The following is a 15,522-nucleotide window of genomic DNA, read 5'->3' as shown; positions in this document are numbered from 1 at the left end:
AACTAGTGTTGGAAAAAGCCACTCCAGTTATATTAAAGATAACTGTAGAAGATGTAAAGATATATAAATAGATGTATAAGAACTGTATTCAATTGCAGAAGCAGTGCACTGGATTCTAAGCCATCCACAGGAGAGAGAGCGCGAGCGTCTGGGTTGCCGCCGTGTCCTGGAAGACTCATGGTTTTTGTTTTTGTTTTTTCCCCCAACGGCAGAAAAGTTGAGTGTTTGTAAAGATCCAGGGTTCCTGCAGAAACGAGTTTGATCGACCTGAAGCTGAATGTATTTCATCTCACATTTCCTGCAACTTTTAATCGTCCCTCCAAAGCCCTGAAATCATGAACATCCTGCTCCAGACCTGCTCAGAGGAACCCTGTCGATCGACAAGAAAAAAAAGGCCTCAACTGTTTTAGTGCATCCGTCTCCTTCAGCAACATGGACCTGGAAATAATGATAAGAATGTATTCCTCCTGTTTCTGTTCAAATCTGTAAAAGTGTGCTTTTGTTTCTGGCTAGACTAATCACCAAAAACCACCCCGTCATGTCAACAAAAAAAATACTCTGTACAGTAATCATTCTCCATCTTTAATCATGCTGATGTAAAACCAGAAGGGGCTGCACACACACACAGAGAGAGAGAGAGCTGTTACTACAGTACGTGAACATCAATCTCATCACAACTGTAAATCAGACAATCACACGAAAACCTGCAGACGAGCCGATGCTTCTACATTAGACCTGTAGCTGTTCTGTGTTCGTTACTCAATCCTTAAAAGTATTTTAGGAGCCACTGTAGCAAAGCATTGTTGGTGAAGCCGATTCATAATCGGTTAGGACCGAATGAGAGGTCGACAGGTGACCAGCTGCGGGTTTCTTACTGTGATCGTACCAGAGCTGGTGTATCTCAATCACTGTGTCTTCACTGGGTGACGTTCATCACTTCTGTTTTTATAAACTAGCATCAATGAAGAGGAGACGTGAGGCTTTATTCTTCTGACTTCCTGTTACGTTTTATTTTGGCATTATCTGACGTGTGCAATATGTCCTAAATCCAAAAGCAAAAAGGTGCAATTTATGTTTGACTGAAAAAGTAGCATTTTTTTATTTTCAGTTGTAAGATGTTTAGATCCGAACCTGTAACACTGCATGCAAACCAGCTCTAATCGATGAAGAGAGCAAATCAACTTTGCATTTTAACGGTTATATCTTTAGAAGATCCACTCATTCAGTTCAGTCATTGTCTGGGTTTTGTTAAAAATAATTTTCTTTCCTTTTTTTTAAAATAAACAGTCAAAAAGTTTGAAAAGCCAAAAACCCTGTCCTCCTTTCCTTTACATGTCAAAGTGGTCTTCATCGAAAAACTGTAGTATATGTAAAATAAAAACTTATAGAAAATTAAAATGAGTGTTTAGTTTCTGCCTTTTTTTTTTATTCAGGTTCTTCAAAAGTTTTATTGCGAAATCAGATTTTATTTTTTTACTCAAAGAAAAATACGTGACAATGCAAAACAAGATCATTTTAATTGGTATATTTTTAAGCAGGACAGGCAAATGAATCCAGAATTAAAAACAAAATGAAGCCTTGATTCAGTTTTACAGATTATTATTATTACAGAGGTTATCGTTCTGTAAATACAAACAGCATGACATCATCGATCTCTGTAAACATGTTTTAACAAAATAAAATGATGGGTAACCTTGTTTTCATTATTTTTATGGTGAACTTCAGGTTGCATTAATCGAGGATGTTTTCTCTGTAAAGAGAAACTGAAATGTTGTGACCAGTGTCGTCTCACTAAATAATGTCGACAGTTTTGAGGTCAACCAGTTGGAAAATGGTGTTAATGTTGACTCAGTTTATGGCTTCTGAATTATCATTTATTACAATGCTGCAGTAAAGGGTCAGTTCACTCAAACAGCTCTCACTGCGAGCTCCATCTAGTAGCTGTTCTCCAGCTCTTTCTCTAATCCAATCGGTTAATGTTCACTTTGAACACTTATTGTCCATTAAAGTTGAGATTGGAAGTTCATTGTTTTCCTTTAAACTATTTCTAAGGTTAAAAAAAAAAAAAATCAACTTTCAACTTCGTTTTCCAGTTATTCAAACCGCAGCAGATAAGAAAATAGAAAGTCGTCTTGTAATTTGGGTGAACTGGCCCTTTAAAAATAATAATAATAATAATCATCCCAAGACTCAGAGGCTGTTGCATAGCAGTAAAAAGTAGTTCTACACATTTTGGGGAAGAGTTCGATGATACTGATACCTCATGTTCGTGTGTTAAATACAGAACAAGTCAGGAGGTGATTAGCTTATAAACACTGGAAGCATGGCGGAGTCCAAACTTTAATCACTTACAGGACTCTTGTTAAATAGTGAGCTTTGGATGTGTAGTTATATATATATGTGTGTGTGTATTGAGCGCCAGACGGATCTAGCTTCATATTCAGCACATGAACATGAACGGTATCGAGCTTCTCATCCAACTCTCTGCAAGAAAACAAGTGCTTTTAAACTATTCCTTTAAGTAAAATATGTACAGGATACCATCAGAGTTTAGTCATCCAATCATGTTTACTTAAAAAATATTACCATCTTATAATGTATGTGTAATAATGGGTGTTTTCCTTAAGCTCAATTAATATTGAGCCTTTCAGACACTAACCATTAAAGATGAGCTAAACTCAGATGTGTCCTGTTCAGTGTAAAACAGACAGATATACATGTAACATAGCTAAAGCCACAGATCAGTGAGAGCAGTTTAGTGACCGCAGTCGAGAGGACTTACTAATCAAAGTGAAAGGTGCCAAAAACAAAAAGGGAGTGTGGTCTTCAGCATAATCATATCACCGTACCTTGTACAGCATCATCATCATCATTACTTGGCTTACTCCTTTAAAAACATCTCAGAGCTTCTGCGTCTGCCTTCGTTCTCACACTGAAAACCAGATGAAATGTGTCGGGGGGGGGGGTGAAAACAGTCCCGTCACAAGTTAAACTCTGGCGTCATCGTAACAGGTTTGGCTGCTGATGGCAAATTTCAAATATGCAGGATTTTACAGCAACAGTGATTACTTTGGTATTAGTGCATAGGTGCAGTTCTAGATACCAGAGCTGTAATAACATGAGGAATATGTACACATTCTGTGATATAGATATTAACTTAAGTCATGGTTAGCGCGACGCGGAGGACACGCTGCCTTGTTGTCCTCAAGGAGGCTCTTCAGTCTCTTCAGCGTGTGCTAACCACCAGGGACGAGACCGTCGGTTTAGACAACAAGTAAATGTCCGTCGGCTGGTGTCGGACTGAAGACGGACACGCTGGCCGGCCCTAAAGCAGCTCCGCGTCTCCTCCTGGTGGACCGCTGTGTGAAAAGGAGCTCTCGTGTCTCGCAAATGTGCAAAGGTTTTAAGTCGAAGACCCGCGTAGGTCAGACTGAAGAACAGACCGTCCTCATCGCATCCCAAACTCTGTCCTCCTCCAAGTGTTTCTGATTGAGGGCCTTTACTCTGCAAGATAAACCATTTGTTATCAGTCAGATGAATCAAATACACCCAAATGCATCCTGACACCTACATTTAAGAGAATAGTAAAAAGGCTTGAATGTCAAGAGTTAGATGATCAGCCAGCAGCCGCTTATCTTAGCTTAGCACAAAGACTGGAAACAGCTAGCCTGGCTCTGTTCAGAGACATTCAAATCTTTGCTGTGTCAAACATGTCACTTCATTTTCATTCAATTCAGACGACAACTACCTTTATCTTGTGAAGCCTCTTTAATCTTGCAGCAGCATCTAAACGACAACCTTTTGAGATAAAAAGAACCAACATCAGACGGTTTTCTTTACACAATCTCAGGTGTGTATTTTGAGATGACGTTGCTGCAAACACAACAGTATTAACAGCGTTTGTCTCACGTTACCTGTGACGGGTCGATCACCAGCCAGCGCTCGGTGCTCTTCTGCGTGTCCTGTCCGCTCAGAGGCTCCCGCAGCCGGATCTTAACCTCAACACGACCGCCCGTGGCTTTGCGACCGTCCATCACCTGACGACAGAGACACGAGCGTCTTAAGTAGAGCTCCTCCTCTCAATCAGCTTTCGTGTTGTCTTTGATCTAACTCACCTCTACGATCTCCCTGATTTCACTCTGGGACTCCAGCTTCTCCAGCTTTAGGTGGGCCGTCCCGATCGGCTTGTCGCTCCGCAAGAAACCGCTGCGAGACGAAACACGGCGTCACTGAACAACACACGGCTGGGTTTTTTAGCTACTTACATAAATTACATGTTTCTAGTCCCTCAACTAAAATGTGTGAAACTACCTTACAGCTGGCTGACACACCGCTGCTATATTGTATTACTTATAGTTATATATTGTGTTTTTCCCTATTCTTTCCTTCCACTCCAGTAGAAAAATGAAATCACAGCAAGGGCTAAACATTTTTAACATTAATATTTCAGGGTTCTTATGTCTAAATAAACATTGAAAAGTTCAATTGTACCAAAACATGCTGTAAAAGAACATTTTGGGGTTTGTTTTGGTAAAAATCACAAATAAATAGTTCTACTTTAACGGGATGTGCTGATGTGATCCTTTTTTTTGTATGCAATTTAAGCAAATATTCTAACATATCAACATAGTGATAATCGTTACGATGTGAACCTTCACAGTTCATTTCACCGAAGCTTCCACTTCTGAGATTTGAGCCACAGATTTAGAGAAAAACAGCGACCAGCTGCAGCGGCGGATCACCAAACTGAAGCTGCGTGAGGTCGATTCCCTGCGGCGGGAGCAGCTGTGTGTGACTCACCCTTTGTGCAGCAGCTCCAGCTTGAGGCCTTTAGACGTCACCACCCTCCTGAAGCCGCGGTGGTTCCGATTGATTGACAGAGTGAAGCTCTGGTTGTATTCTTAGTTTGAAAGAGATCACAGAAGAAACAAAACTTTACATAGAGATACACGAAGTATGTGAAAACCTACTGAAAACCTGATTGTGATTCTCAATATATATTTGTTTTTATTTAAATATCACCGCAGCAGATCCTCGTCGTCGATACAAATATATGAACCCCACACACATCTACAGCGATGTTCTTCACGTCTCACCTGGGGAGTTTGTGTTCTTGATGACAGCTGTTTTGTGCTTCTGCGGCTGCTCCTGGTGACAACAACACACAAACCAAACACTTTAAGGAGAGAAGTCACCTGTTTGAATGAGAACAAAAAACGATATGAAGTCTGAGTGTCTTACCGCGCTGGGGTAGGGGAAGTCGAACTTCACGTACGCATCCAGATCGTTTGTTTGAATTCCTGAAGGAGAAAGAGAAAGTTTACGACAAAGCGTCGACCAGTACGAGCTTTTGCAAAAGGTTTTGGTTAATTACAGACGGCCAAAATGACATAAAGCTAAAAGTCTCAGCAACTTGTATTTAAGACTTTTTAGTGTCACTTGAAACTATAATACATAATGAAAATAACTGTTGACTTACTATAAGTCTTTAATCTTTTTAAGTGTTTTCAGAGCCATTTATTTCAGTATTTGCAGACGTCATGTGGACTTGCTGTACAGTATATGAAGCCTGGTTGATTAATGTTTTAGTTTTTACCACTAGGAGCAGGAAGATTCATCCCTTTGACGATGACAACGACCATGTCGGTGCTGCTCAGGTCTGGAAATATCCTGAAAGGAAGAGTAAGAAGGAACCAAGGAAAGAAAGATAAATAGATGAGGGATTTATTTATTTGGCGTCCACTATAAATATAAACTGAGTAAAGTCAGAAATGCTTCAAATTGCTTCGGTGAATTTAATAAAGTGGCCAAGGAGTGTATATATTTAAACATTTTAAATATCTAAACAAGGCATCTTTGACTTTACACCCGGGCACTGCAAGCTTCTATTCATTAAAATAAATCTTTGCAGTAAAACACCTACCTGACAGTGTGAAATGATCTCTCCTCAAAGTGATGTTTAGGAGGAGGCAGACCTCTGGACTGAGCCAGCTTCAGCACCTCCAGACTCTTCTTACAACTCTCCGCCATCTTCTCAAACCTAGAGACACACAGACACACACACACACACACACACACACACACACACACACAGACACACACACACACACACACACACACACACACACACACACACACACACACACACACACACACACACACACACACACACACACACACACACACACACACACACACACACACACACACACACACACATCAGTCGACTCTACGTGGGGACTTTATAACATCCTTCTGTTGTAGTTCACTGTGTGATTTAAATAAATAATCGATTTGTTTTTACATTTGATAGACTGTATAATTGAATCATTTTAGAGAGTGGATAATCCATTTAATCCCAGTAGATAAACCGTCTTATTGTTAATGTAAATAGTTGCACAGGAAGCTTACTTTGTTGTTTCGGTGACGTTGCCCAGGTGAGTGAACTGCTTGGAGTGAGTCATACATTTCTAACAAAAGAGGAAAAACAACAGACGTCAGATACCTCCAAGGAAAATGAATAAGAACAGTGCGGAGCAGCGAGACGGAGTAGAAAAGCTAAATCTTTGTTTGAGATCAGAAATGATTTTGGAAACTTAAAATACATAAATATCAGAGAGCTGAAATGTTTGGATTGTGGAGAGATTAAAGTGTCTTCTGGTCGATGGGAAACCTGAATATGATGAAGTCTACTCAGGTACTACTAAATTAAAAAGGTAAATACATTAACAAAATAAAATGTAATGAGACTTGACATCAGTATCTGAGAGTTCTGTTGTTATTAATATAAATATGTTACATTGTTGATATAATCCATATTTTATCACCATGTAATCTCTGTTTGTATTGCTAGTTTCTTAAAATGATCAGATTAACCCATGAAGATGATAAACATCCGTCTTATTATCACCCTGCACTAACTCAACATGATGCTCTAGAATACTTCACACTTTGGAATCAACCTTTTTATTTTGGAAAAAGTTACATGAATTTGGTGATTTGAGAAATGTACATTCATCCAAATTCAACCATGAGCTAATCGGTCACTTTACCTCGTACTGCTCTTTGAGGATCTTGGCCAGCTGTGTGTAAAGCTGCTCTGCCTTCTCTGAGATCTGCACGTCGCTGTGATGAACCAGGATGAAGTCCTCGTCTTCGTCACCAGGGGGCGACGGCACCTACAGGAAACAGAACGGACGGTCAGCCATGTGTTCACATCAGACATGAACATCTGTAAATGTTGACAGACGATACTATGACTTTCTATATGACATTTCTCATGACATACTATCTGATATTTTTATAACTAATACTATACTACTGTAGGACTGTTCATTACCTTTTAATTACGTGTTAATCACTCTTTATGATATACTACAACTAGAATATTTTATGACATACTATGACTTTGTAAACATCGTTTTTTTTATGACATACGACAAATTATCATATGACGTTCTTAGCTACTGAACACAAGTCACAAGAATCATAATACTCTCATCAAAGGTCATTTTGTTCAGACAGAATAAGAGCTATTTCTAACACCATCTAGGTAAATCATTAATGGATTCATTTGCAGAGTAAATTGCCCGTCTGCTCACCGCACTGATGTCCACAGTCCTGCCGCTGCGTGCAGCCTCGATCATGGGTTCGAAGCCCTTGGCGGTGCGGAGGAAGATCTTGGCCTGCTCCATGTCGTTTTTCTGCTTCGCCTGCAGAGCCGCCTTCATGTACTGCTTCTTCCTGCCCTCCAGAAACTCAAGCTGCTGAGCCGCTGGAGGACGAAGAAAGACAGAAAGTGAAGCGAATGTTTTTATACATTAGTGGGGATCAGGTTTATCTCTGCAGAGGTGCTTCATATGAACAGTTAATGTCGTCTTTCTTTCTTTGTTACACAGTAATGAAAATAAGGTCATTTGCAGCATGGCTGCAGGTGGAAGAACCTGCATGTCTGGTGCTTTTGTTCTGTAACTAATAGTTATATTCATTATTAATTAAGCTGTCAATTCCAATTTGCTTTATGCTCTTATACAATTTACGCTCACATCTGACCACAAATCATCACTTTTGAGAAGCTGGAATCAGAGAATATTTGAATTTCTTGCTTAAAAAACAATCGACTAATCCATTAATTAACTAATCTTTGCCGCTCGAATAAGTATTGTTGTGTGTGTGCATTTCTTATTGTTCATTTCAGTCATGCTAATTGGTGTGTTATTTGTTTTCTTTTATATTAAAACTAATAAACTAACACCTGAGGGTGAGTGAAGTGTAGAGTTTTGTTGATTTTGTCCGATCTTACGTCACAGAACTACTTTCAGTCAACATTTACTGCTCCGGAGTTACAATCCCTTGAACTCCTTCTAATGATTTTCATGGGCACAGAAATTAAAGAGACTTCTGTGACCTGCTTCAGGACAAGTTTCCTTTTGCGGACGGACCTGATGGTGAAAGTCCTTCCCTGGTGGCCGTTCCGTCGGGTGACGCTGACGGAGTCTTCTTCCGTCCTTGCCCTGCAGTCGGGACGTCTAACATGAGCTTCTTTGGCTCTTCTGGAGCTGCTGGCTTCGACTGCAACAAACACAAAACACAGCATCAATAAAAGGTTTTATACAAAATATATAAAGTGCTGCTGATAGCCCACCTCTTCCTCCTCATCTTCTTCTTCATTCGCCATTTCGGCATCATCAGTGGAGGAAAGCTTATCTGCTGCCTCCAGAGCAGCGATGAATCCCTGCTCCGCTCCGGTCTCCTTCTGGCCCGGGATAGGTGGAAAACCTGAATAATAAAACTAATTTAATTTGTCATTTAAACTGGCATTACAGTTCTGAAACGCGACGTTCTAGATGTACTCTTTTGGTCGAGTACTGACTCACTGACAGCTGTTATAGTGATACAGTACAAAGTCCCACCCCGGGACTACAAAACCAGAAACAAAAATTCAAATGAATTTTTGTGGAACCATAAAATGATATGTAAATTACATTCAACTCTAAAAAAATGACTAATGCCGAAAGAATCTCACCAGGGGGAACCGGCAGCTCCTCAAAGTTGACCTCTTTTCCTGCTTTGTGAGCTCGGATGGCACTCTGGTATTGCTGCAGGAGGAGAGAAGTTGAATATCTTTAATATCTTTAAAACACTGCTGTCATGAGGTAAAAGGAGGAACGATCTGTTGCCGTAGTGCAAGAAGTGTAGCGCTTTTAGGAATGGTGCCAATACTGTTTTGTCCATTCCTGGTAATGCCTGTACTGGTTTTCTTTATTCAGACCCACATATATTATCATACCATTATTATTCTATATTACAGATAATCGTGTACAACAGAAACTCGGTATCAGCAGTAGAGTTCTGTCAATGTAGAAACATCAGGAGGAGAGTCTCTCCTTGTACCTTGGCGATGCGGTCGTGCATCCGGGCCTTGCGGTCGTCTCCACCGGCTTTGGCCTGATTGGACGCCTCCACATACTTGGCTCGTCTCTGCTCGAGAGCCTCCAGCACGTCTTTGGGAGCCGAAGGGGCTGATGATGGGGGGGCAGCTGAGGGCAACAACGTTTTCTCAGTATTGACTTCAGAAATAAATAAAGTAGACTAAGAATTTGACTCAAAACTGTGGAGGTGATTTGGTTGGTCGTCAAAAAGTCGTTTTGATTCCCTTGTACTGATGTGTGTGTGTAAAATAGAGCAGAAGAGCCGTGTGTTCTCTTCTCTTTGAAGTGCAGAACTGGTTAAAAAAGAAACTTGAGCCACTGCAGCAACACAAGCAAAGGGAATACATGCGGCGATGATATTACTACCTGGAGCAGCTGTAACCAGTTGGGTGACATCTATGTTTTGCCTTGAGGGAGTGTCCCTCACTGGAGCAGAGCCTCCACCTGCTGAAATACAACAACAACACGGGATAAATGCAAACACACAGAAGCAGATACAACAGCTTTCTGCGCAGAGAAACGACTGACTTGTTTCAATACATGTGGTGAAATGTTGGGTTTCTAGACATATTTCTTTACTTCTCTTAACTTTTTTAAAAAATATAATCAAGGGCTTGTGTTAAAAACAAAACATTTCAAATAATTATTGTTCTGCAGTTTCACAACATGCAACCTGCTTCTATTCGTATTTAGGATTTAGGATCTAAAATGAATGTTTTCTTTGGGTGATTTCTTTTCTCCACTCTCTCACGTGATACCAGTGCTGCTCACCCTGTGGAGACGGAGGAAGGCCACCCAGGTCAACTGCTTGTCCCTTATCCAACGCCTCAATCGCCGCATCGAACCTCTGCAACACAAAATACCGCAAACCCAAACTCTCAAACATAATGATGGCCTTTGTCTACTTCCACATTGTTGGCATGTTTCACATTCTTGAGAGGGGAAATCCTGCAACAGGCCCAGACAACAGAGCGCACAATTTATTTTTCTTTAGCAAGCATCAGGTTAAAAAACGAAACAGTTCGTCTGTTGTCACAAATGCAGCTGCTGCTACATTCCTGCAGCAGAAACCTGCTCTGCAGAGCTAAATAGTTTGGATGCTTGCTTACAGTTGCAGCAGCAGACACAAGGCTGTATTTTGTATTTAGCTTGTAGTGAAAAATAGAGACATGAAAGACAGGATCAAGAAATGAGTTTCACTTTATTAACAGTTGTAGCTCAGCAACTATATATTTTATATAATTAACAAGTGAAAGACTATAGTGATTATTGTATGTGGTCAAGAATTCCATACTGGTTGCCTGCATAAGTTTGTAAAAATCATTGAAACCATTTTATTTGGCTCAAAATAAATACATTTTTTTATCTTGAAATTTCAAAAACAAAACAGAATATCCGACAGATTCTACAAGGAAGTTGTCAGGTAACACATGAGTCTACTTGTCATCTATTGAGCACATTTCCCCCACACAGTAATGTTAAAACCATGTGAAAACTAAATGATTCACTGTGAGTAAAACACTGGCACACAACACAGAAAACCAAGAAAATAAATGTATACCAGCAGTGTTGTGTATAAATTTGAATTTGAAAAAGGGATTCAAATTTATTCAAAACACCGCTGATACAAATTCCTGCACGTGAGACACTGTCTTGGTGTGAAACAAAAGACTCAGTGTCGTGGTCTCTCTACTCACCTTGCTGGTCTTGAAGTAAAGCCGGGCTTGCTCCACATCTCCCTGCTTCTTGGCTCTCAGAGCTGCCATCTTGTATTCTTTCTGCCTCTCCAAAAGCAACGTCTTGGTCGACTCGTTCGCTGTGGATTCACGAGGACAGACACGCAGGACAAATGACACAGTGAAAGGCTCACACTCACTCTCTGTCAAGAAGCTCACAACGTGGAGGCGTACTGGATGAAAAGTGTGCTGGAATACGTTACGAGGAATCAGATGATTATTTAAAGTAATGCACCAATATTTAACCAGCTAGTCTCAAATTGAGGGCCAAACAATGAATTGGGGTTGAGCTGAATGTATACTTTCTCTAATATCCTATATGTTCACTGATGTAACTTTGTGTAATCCATCTCACACGGACCATCTGTGGGACTGGTCTGAGGCTGGACGGCAGCTTCCTCCGTCTGCTCCTCTGGAGATGGGACGGTGCTCAGAGCGGGCAGGGTGGCAGAGGACGACTGCTCCTCTTCACTGCTGGGGGTGAGGATCTCTGGTGCGGCAGGCGTGGCCTCTGACTCCCCCTGCTGATCTGAAGGAGGGGGTTCAGACGGCGAGGGTACGGGGGGAGCTGGTCGATGGGGAACAGCGGGCCGAGAGGCGGCACTCGGGGCTCCAGTGGCAACAGGAGGAGGGATCTCCGCCTCGTTCACGGGTCTCCCTTTTTTAATAGCCGCCAACATCGACTCCAGAGTCTGTATAGAGCAACAATAACAATCTGCATTTGTATATGTTAATTCATACAACGAATCGGTCCCACCTTCTAGCGAGACAACCTTTATTAAACTGTAACCATTGGCTTTATTAATGCTAGTTAATCATTTACTAATGCTTTATAGATGATGAACACCGTATTAACATTTTAAACTTGATTATCGGCATTATTAAAATCCGTTATTAATGACTTTTCAACATGTAAAAATGCAGAATTGATGGCTAATTAGAGAGTGAGAGACCCCTGAACATGTGTAAATATATAAATATTAGATACCTGTTAATGACCGTCCACTGATAAAGCATAGGCAAAGTATTTAGTCACCATAATAAAGTCATGGGTTACAATTTATAAGCCAGTTATTAGAAACTTGTACCAACAAATCCGGTGAAAACGTTTTGTGACATCTGGAAATGTAATAATTCATCCCATATTCAAACAATGATTCATAAGACAATACTGTAAAATGTAATTCTGCACCGTGACCACAGAACGTGTCATCCGACCGTAGTTTTGCTCACCTTCAGGCCGCGCTCGTATCTCCTGACTTTGGAGGTCTCGCCTGCAGTTTTGGCGTTTTGCAAGGCCGCCTTGTACATGAAAACTCTCTCCTCCAGGGTGTGCTGCAGGCTGCCCGGAGCTGCTGAGGAGACCTTCACATCCTGCTGCTTCACCAAAAACAACAGGCAGGTACTGTCAACAGTGGTCTGAGAACAGCTGGTAAATCTAGGCTAAAGGTCAATACATTACTCAGAACTGGGTGTTGAGAAAGTGTTTACCACAGATAAATAAAAAGAGGGAGTCAAATTTCAACATAGCTATAATAATCACTGGTTTAAAATACTGCACACAAAGTATTACAAGTATATAAGGAAATGTGTTACAGGAATGCACATACTTACTAGAAAGAGTGGGAAGCGTAAATCTCAAGTGCATCTATTCTACTGGTCACATTATTAAGTAAGCAACTATTGTTTGAACTAGCTGAGGGGGTTTAAGATCAAAAGAAGCAGCTAATTATGTAAAGCAGCAGAGAGCGAGGAGGACAGTACGTCAGCCCTTTCCTGTGCCTGACGACAGCTTAAGCTTCGACACGTATTTTGGTGGCTGCTGGTGTCAAGATACAGGCAGCAACGTTTATTGTACCTGCGTCACTGGCGACTCTGGTGTTTCAGCTTGAGAAGCGGTGGCAGAGGAAACAGGTACGACATCCTCAGCTTCCTCCTCACCCACCACTTCCTGTAGCTCTGCCTGATGGGAAAAAAAAAACACAGCAACTGATCAACAGCCAACTCAGATTGTTTGCATGCAAGGCTGGACTACGGGAGTGTGAGACAAGTTTTCTATTCGGAAAGACATGCAGCTGTTTGACCAATGAAAGTGAACTGTGAACCAAAATGTGCAGATGAAATGAAGGCCATTCAAATCAATGAATAAACAACAATTAACAGACTGATTAAACTGGAATGTTGGAAGTATTACCATAGTTACTGTGGTATTTGCACAGGCATTTATTCAGCAGTATTTTACATACACGCCTACCAGGTGAGGTTGGGTTTTGTATTTCCTCCGGTTTATGGGTCATAAGGTGGACCTCTGATGGTCATCACAGCTGATCAAACATGTACACCTGCCTCTGTCAAGCTCAACTTTGCAATGAAAAAGAGCTGGGTCTGCTCCAGTTGTTTAACTCGGTTGGAAAGAGGATCAGTGCCTGAATAAATTGGCCCATATCTTTGTTGAATTATCATCTTTATGGCTACAAGATCACTTTAACAATTCAGTTCATCAAGAATTAAAAGGACTTGAGTCCTCAGATCGTTGCACTAGCTTCCTGGTCTCCTCCACCACGCCGTCATAAATGAAATATGTTGACACTGGGATTGCTCTGGGGATGATTGTAACTACTCAAACTGCGTCCTTACATGAACCAATGTAGTGGAAAATTCATGAACATTTTAGGATACCAAAGATTCTAAGACATGATATTCTCCCTCTGTGTGAAAATGGTTGTTTGGTGACCCAATAAAATAAAAAGCCGAGATAAAAAGATGCAAAGTATTTAAAATAAGTCTATATTTGTTCTGCTGTTGCAACATAAAGTAACTCTGTACCACTGTGTTTACAACATAGAGTACTTTGTTATTTCACATCAATAACTCTACTATACTTGGGTATCCACCATATACAGGCTCACAGTGATGGCTCTACTGTTGGTTGTTGGATGACTGCATTGGGTTTGTACAGCTACTTGTATTGATTCCAGTGTATCTAAAACGTGTGTCTGGTAAATGGCAGCCACAAACCCTGGCATGAGAGCAGAGATAATAAAACACAAAACCAACCAATAGATCTTCGTCGTCTTCCAGGTCACTGTCATCGTCATCGTCATCGACATCTTTCATACACTCGTCAGCCATTTTGGCGATGTCTTCCATGGGCAGCGGGCCTGCGACACAAACACAATGCCATGAATCCCACTGGGTTTGTGGGTGAGATCGACAACATATATTACACAAGGATGTAATAATGCAAATGGAAATAGGGCCTAAAGAGCATAAACACTTTCCCAGGATGATAAATATGGAGAAAGAGTACTTGGTCACGTTGTTGTTGTTGCAGGAGCACACACACACACACACACACACACTACATGTTTGAGGAAGGGCCTTTCCCCTTTTCACAGCTGCACAGAGATGGGTCCATAAGGAAACGGTTTGGAGTAGGAGAACTTGTTTGGCTTGTGCAGATTCCTGACCTCAACTCCATCCAACACCCTCGAGACAGGATACAGGTCTGGCCCCGTATCCTATCCCGATGTGTTTGTACCCTTCACTATTAAGAGGGCTTGTCTACAGTACTTTTAATCATTACCACTGAACTCACTTTTCCCCTTCTGCTTGGCTCTCCCTCCGGCCGCAGCTTTATTGCCAGTAATAGCGGCGAGTTCCGCCTCCAAGTCCGGGTCGTCCACATTCCCCTCCATGCCCATCATCATCTCCTCCGGGTCCAGGTCTACAAACAGACCCATCTGCAACCACGAAGCACGAGATCAACTTCACCCAGCTGTTGTCAAGAGAAAACATGACAATAAACACCTTCAGTGCTGTTGTTGTTGTTGTTGTTGTTACCTGCTTGGCTGCAGCAGCGCCCTGGCCTCTGGGCTGCGGTGCTCTCTTCTTTTTACCAAACATGATGTTGTTGTTGATGTTGTTGTTGTTGTGGCTTGCTGCCCCTTAAATGACACTCCAGCGATCCCCAAACTGCAAACAGAAACACACTGAAATGATCTTCTTCCTGTCGCAATGTCTCGGACAGCAGTCATTTGAGTCATGTGAGCGGTTGTCAGGTGGCTCCCAAACAGTGGTAACGAGCTGCCTAACTGACGGCTACGTTAGCCGCGTGGCTAACTGTTAGCTGACCAGGTTTGTCGCCTCTAACAGGAAAAGTTAGTTTATAAGATACAAGACTACTGTTACTAAACATCTAGGAGAAGTGTATCCAGCTTTAAACGCGCGGTTGTCTTTACCTGCTCGTTCAGCACATCCTCAGGTTGGTTTCACAGGAACAGTTTCATTTCTGTGGTTTGACATGATTTGTTTGAGTACGCATGCGCAAAGCGAGGGATTGTCCAATGCTCATT

At 41.4% G+C, this 15,522-nt stretch overlaps 1 protein-coding gene across 3 annotated transcripts; it reads right to left on the bottom strand.

The window, feature by feature from the left end:
- Positions 1-1,510: 1,510 nt before the first annotated feature.
- On the bottom strand, positions 1,511-15,480 carry cc2d1b (coiled-coil and C2 domain containing 1B). 3 transcript variants are annotated; one of them, XM_079172607.1, is made up of 26 exons: positions 15,409-15,480; positions 15,011-15,142; positions 14,766-14,910; positions 14,225-14,328; positions 13,026-13,130; positions 12,401-12,547; positions 11,529-11,859; positions 11,129-11,247; positions 10,203-10,278; positions 9,798-9,878; positions 9,394-9,539; positions 9,026-9,098; positions 8,645-8,778; positions 8,442-8,571; positions 7,602-7,774; positions 7,053-7,178; positions 6,412-6,470; positions 5,924-6,040; positions 5,597-5,670; positions 5,242-5,300; positions 5,097-5,148; positions 4,801-4,900; positions 4,116-4,206; positions 3,915-4,037; positions 3,749-3,798; positions 1,511-3,504 (listed from the first exon to the last, which is right to left on the bottom strand). In XM_079172607.1, exons 2-25 carry the CDS (start codon positions 15,071-15,073, stop codon positions 3,787-3,789), a joined length of 2,640 nt encoding a protein of 879 aa, XP_079028733.1. In that variant the 5' UTR covers positions 15,074-15,142; positions 15,409-15,480; the 3' UTR covers positions 1,511-3,504; positions 3,749-3,786. The 3 variants fall into 3 exon arrangements, with proteins under 3 accessions (XP_079028733.1, XP_079028735.1, XP_079028734.1); XM_079172609.1 differs by having other exon boundaries at positions 9,798-9,875; XM_079172608.1 differs by having other exon boundaries at positions 12,401-12,544.
- Between the last annotated feature and the right edge of the window lie 42 nt (positions 15,481-15,522).

The sequence above is a fragment of the Pholis gunnellus genome (assembly GCF_910591455.1).
Source record: "Pholis gunnellus genome assembly, chromosome: 14".
Classification (NCBI taxonomy): Eukaryota; Metazoa; Chordata; class Actinopteri; order Perciformes; family Pholidae; genus Pholis; species Pholis gunnellus.
This window is presented reverse-complemented; position numbering and strand designations above follow the sequence as displayed.